General features: G+C 35.6%; 1 protein-coding gene across 1 annotated transcript; it reads left to right on the top strand.

Annotated features, from left to right (window-relative positions):
- The first annotated feature begins 1139 nt into the window (after positions 1-1139).
- Positions 1140-2107, top strand: LOC110108407 (transcription factor MYB117-like). Its single transcript, XM_020839035.2, has 3 exons — positions 1140-1333; positions 1412-1765; positions 1851-2107. Exons 1-3 carry the CDS (start codon positions 1183-1185, stop codon positions 2105-2107), a joined length of 762 nt encoding a protein of 253 aa, XP_020694694.1. The 5' UTR covers positions 1140-1182.
- Positions 2108-5492: the final 3385 nt, after the last annotated feature.

Raw genomic sequence — 5492 nt, 5'->3', positions numbered from 1 at the left:
TTTCATTTCATCAATGCTTATAATTCATTAAAATTAATCATCTCATATTTTTATTTCAATGTGTCATTAAATGTTAATGGTTACTTACAAATTTAAATAACAAGATTAAGCTCTAATACAAAGACAAGACTGATGGATAGTTTAGAATTTAATTTTTTTTTGGAACGGGATATACATCCTCTGTCACATCCGAGAGGGTATTTGACCGTGTGACTAATTCTCAGTTGACCTAGAATAGGCACCCACCTCAGAAACCTCTTTGGACACTTATTTGGGGGGGTTCCCAACAGTACTCGCCCACCAACCAAGCCAAACAACGATGGGTAATTTAATGTATATTGAACATATATATTTATACACTATGTACATACTATAAAATAGAATTAGTATTAAAAAATGTTCATTTTATATAAATGGAGTAAGAACAATGACATAAAGAAAGAAAGAGCATTGATATGCTTCTTAAATAAATTTTGGAATATGGAAGTTGTTATAATAAGATTATGATATTTAATTTTGTCTAATTCATCGGCACTCAAACTTCTAAAAATAAAGTTCTTTCGTTTTTTTTTTATCCTGTCGGTGCCAAAAGAGACAGGAAGGGAAGCAGGTAGCTCCGTCATTTTAAGAGCAAAGATCTCACAGCCCACACGAGGGTTCCATTTTTTGAAATAGGCCATACAAAGCTCAGTTCTCAGTTACTTCAGTCAGTTTCGAAGTAGGCGGAGAGAGAGAGAGAGAGATTTTATTCTACTGGAAGCTGTTCCTTTGCCTTCCTTCCCTTCTGCTGCTTCACTTCCCCTGTTTGGTTTCTTGCTCTCTCAGGTTTGGTTTCCATCTCTTCTTCTGTGTCACTGACATGGTTGGCTTCTACTGTTTTTTTTTTCTTTAATGGTTACAAAATAATCCCTAAGTATTGAAAAATCCTTTCTTTGTTCCAAGCTTATGATCTTTGCAATAAACGAACATAAAGGGTCAATTATTAAAACTACTTTCATTTTTTGCTTCTTCTGAGAGTCTTCCAAACAAATCAATGAGTCTCAACAAAGTTCTGAAGCTTCAATGCTGTTATCTTTTCTTCACCTTCCGCCTTCAGTTCTGAAATCTAGGTGTTCTCCTTTGGAGAAGATCTTCAGGGGAAGTGGAAAAGATAAGAATTTGAAGCTCATTTTGGCGAGCTCGATGGAAAGTAGAGATAAGGAAAGAAAGCAGTCCAAGCTCTGTACTCGCGGTCATTGGAGGCCAGCAGAAGACGCCAAGCTTACAGAGCTTGTGACAAAATTCGGCCCTCAGAACTGGAACTTCATTGCAGAGAATCTTGAAAGAAGATCAGGTAAAGAAGAAAATTTTCCCATGCTTCCATGTGATTTGATGCTCTGCTTTCTTATCTTTTTGGTGTGCTTCTGATTAGGCAAGAGCTGCAGGCTTAGATGGTTCAACCAATTGGATCCGAAGATAAACAGGAAAGCCTTTACGGAGGCAGAAGAGGAGAAGCTCCTCGCTGCTCACCATGACTATGGAAATAAGTGGGCTTTGATTGCAAAGTACTTCCCAGGGAGAACGGACAATGCTGTGAAGAACCATTGGCATGTGATCATGGCGAGGAAGCAGAGGGAGCAGTACAGTTCTTATCGAAAGAGGACTCTCTCATCCTCCAGTTCTAGCAGTGGATGGTCAGTGTCCATCGCCACCAACCTCCCAAAAAAGAACATTAAGGGCTTCTTTTTTTCTTCGCACAAGGAAAAGGCCATAAATTTCTCCTCAGGTCTCTTTTCTCAGCTCCATTGGAATGCTGTCATTTTTTGCTTGATGATCTTCTTCTCGACCATGATTCTATTTTTTTATCTTAGGCTATACAAGAAAAGGATATTATCAGAAGCTTGGTAATCCATTTTGTGCCCTGAGTATTGATCAGTGCACATTTTCCGATTCAAATTCTGTGGCATCCGCGCCAGAATTAGCTGAGAGACAGGGAAGAAGCAACGGCAGCATTTGTATGAGGGAAGAGCATGAGAACAAAAAGATTAACTTACCCTTCTTTGATTTCCTAGGCGTGGAAGAAGCTCACAGGAAGCTTTTAATGGCAGATAGTAATAAAGAAATCTAGAGAGAGAGAGAGAGTATGAAGTTCAAACAAAGGTGAATATTTGAACTCGGAACATTGGAGATGATCGAATGTTTTTTTCATTTTTTGGCTGATCAAAGGCTGCAAAATGCTGCTGTTGGTACTAAAATTTGAAATCTCTGAAATTTATTGATCAATTTTATTGATGAATCGAATGCATTCAAGAGCTAGCTTTCTTTTGCAGCTCTAAAGAATAATTAAAATAGGAGGCTTTCCTGCGCAGCTCGGAAGAAACCAGAAGAGATCTGCCAACTTTACGTTCCATCTTAGAATCCCACTTCTTTTTAGCCTAATTATAAGAAATTAGTTCTTTTTATTAACAGACTTAACAGTTTAACAAAGCATAACAGAGGTCAATAGACAAGTGGTCCCAATCAATATTCTTCTTCTTTCTATTGCTTCTCTGGACATGGAAAAAATATTTTTGATCGACTGATCTCAATTCTCCATATTTAATAATTAGTTGTTTTCCATTTACTTGGAATTATGAAGATCATATTTCTAAAGAATGTTTTAAGAATGAGATAAGAAGAGAATGCTATTAAATTGACACGAAGAAGAGGAGGTTAGAGGAACCAGCAGCCAATTTCGATCAAAATGGTTGTGCAATATAATTTTGATTTTTTTTTTCTTATGCAGAGGTAGTGACTTTGACTTATTTGAGACCGTTGCAGCTTTTTATAATAGTGGTTATAAAATTATTATGAAAAAAATAGTTTTTTTAATTGTTATAGAAAACAGCTTTTTAATATAAAAATTTATTGAAAGCAGTATAAAATTTGTGGACAAATAAAAATTGTGATTGTGATTTGAAAAATAAAAGATAAAGATTTCATTTGGGATGACTTTCTTACTGTTAGAGCAGTTTTTTAGTACAAATTTTTAATTTTTTGTACTAGAAAGCTATTTTAAGAAGTTGTAAGAAAAATATCTCAAACGAAGCCTAAGAAAGTTGTCTCAAACAAAGCCTTAGATGTTAGATGAAGTTAGCTTATGCATTTGACAGTTTTGTTGATTTGATTTATGAATTAACTAAAATAATTTACGGCATGTTCAAGAAAGCAATAAATAATTCTATGAAGATATCCTATGATTGTTAAAATTTATCAATATTTATTTTAAAATTAAAGTAACATAAATTTCTTATACACAATATTAATCTAAATTTTTTTCTCTATCATTAGATCTAAATTAAAAAAAAAACTAAGTTTAAATTAAATTTCAACTAAATTTTAGAATTGATAAAATTTTCTACTAAAATTTTGAAATGGTAAAATTTTTAGAGAACCATATAATTAGAAAAACTATCATTAAGATTAACTATATATTGCATACCACTACAAAGAGTATGATGAGCTACCCTGACACAGCTATGTGATTCAACTACAAACGAAGTAGATCTCATTAGGGGTGTCAATTCGGGTCAACGGGTCGGGTTTGGGTCGAACCCGGAACTGACCCGGCACTGTTCGGGTCAACCCGAACCCGACCCATTTTTAAAAACGGGTCAGGTTTCTGGACCCGAACCCGACCCGATTCGGGTCCGGGTCAACCCGACCCGACACGAATGACCCGGGATTGACCCAAAAATGCTAATTTTTGGGTCAAAAATCGGGTCAATCTCGGGTTTTCGGGTCAAAATCGGGTCAAAAACGGGTCAATCTCGGGTTTTCGGGTTAAAAATGATTTTTCGTGTCACTTTCGGGTCAATTTCGGGTTGGCGGGTCAACCCGAACCCGACCCGATTTTTAAAACGGGTTGATTTCATGAACCCGAACCCGACCCGTTTCGGGTTTGGGTTGACCCGAACCCGGATTTTTCCGGGTCGGGTTCGGGTCGGGTTTCGTGTCGTGTCAAAAATTGACACCCCTAGATCTCATCCTGCTCTCCTTAAAATAAAACTTCTTTATTTTAGCTCCATTACCTATCATTATTTTAGGAAGACCAATTAGGTCTAGATTCTATCATGCTACCATTAATCTTATCATGCTTAAGAGTTCTATCAATATAAGAACTCCTATTTTATTTTTAAGCATTTTTTTAATTTTCAATTTCTATATAATCATTAAATTAGTTAGATCTCATCGGAGCACAGAAAATTTATGTGCGACCCTATTTTATGTGTGTGTTGGATTCTTAGCTTCATGAAATGAGCATATACGTGAAAAAGTTGGAGTAGCTCCAATGGTATATAAGATTAGAGAGAGTCGTCTTAGATGGTTCGGTCATATAAAACGGCAGTCTTCCGATAACTTAATTAGGAGAGTAGATATATAAGATTTAACCTATATTAAAAAAAATAGAGATAGATCTAAAAAGACTTGGTTATAAAATATTATAAATGACTTTTGCTTGCGTTATAATTGGTGGCTGCCGATTTGGTGTTTTTCTTTGCTGGCGACATTTTTGTTTTTCTGGTTGTGGTCTTTTATTGGCTCTGCGGTTATAGCTTTTATTTTTTGGGCTATGATGTGGCACGGGCTCACCACTCTGGATCCGTGGCTCATTGGCAACATTTGGTGGTGTTTCTTCTTAGTTTTGTTGGGACCTTTTTGCGATGCTGACGGATTGACGGATTGTTGACTTTTTGGTGGATTATTGTTCTTTCACTCTTCTGTATGGTCCATGTCTGGCTTCGGAGTGGTTGGAAGCCTTTGTCAAATACTGAGCCCGGTGGGCTTTTGTGCCTATTTATCTTCTCGGTCTCCCCTATTGTAATCTTTTCTTGTATTCGGTCTTTATGCTTGTTGTACTTCTCTTTTTTGATGGAATAAATTTTTCTTTAAAAAAAATAGAAATGACATTTCTTTATTAAATCTAAAAGAGAATTTGACTCTTAATCAGATACAATAAAGAAAAAGGATTCATGTAGCTGATCCCACATATCTTAACTAGTTCAAGATTTTGTAAGTTAGTGACTGAAAATCTTCTAAATATGCCAATTACAAACATCAAGGTAAGAAATGGTTTGTAGCTTTATGGACCCAAATGTGATGACGAAACTGTTTGAGACTGATTGGGATCCTTCCAATAGACTTCCATATTGATTGATTCATTCTGATCTTGAAATGTCAAATCGTCGTTTTCATAAATAGTAAGAGAGATAGCGACTCTGCATTATTGGTTGAAGAATCATTCTTATTAGCAGTAGTGTGTCGGAAGGCATGGACACATGCACAGGAATGGTATCAAGTTTTAATTTTCATATGCTTAACTGTTTTAGTGAGACCACTTAAGCCATTATCATCGACTTGTTGTTGATGTTTCACCAACTTATAATTAGTGCATTAAAAAATTAAATATAAGATAATAAAGCTCTACCTAATTATGATGATGCCCCAATAAATATACATCTATGGAATGATAT

The sequence above is a fragment of the Dendrobium catenatum genome, unplaced genomic scaffold (assembly GCF_001605985.2).
Source record: "Dendrobium catenatum unplaced genomic scaffold, ASM160598v2 fragScaff_scaffold_1490, whole genome shotgun sequence".
Classification (NCBI taxonomy): Eukaryota; Viridiplantae; Streptophyta; class Magnoliopsida; order Asparagales; family Orchidaceae; genus Dendrobium; species Dendrobium catenatum.
The sequence above is the reverse complement of the archived record's forward strand: the minus strand, read 5'-3'. Positions and strand labels throughout refer to the sequence as shown.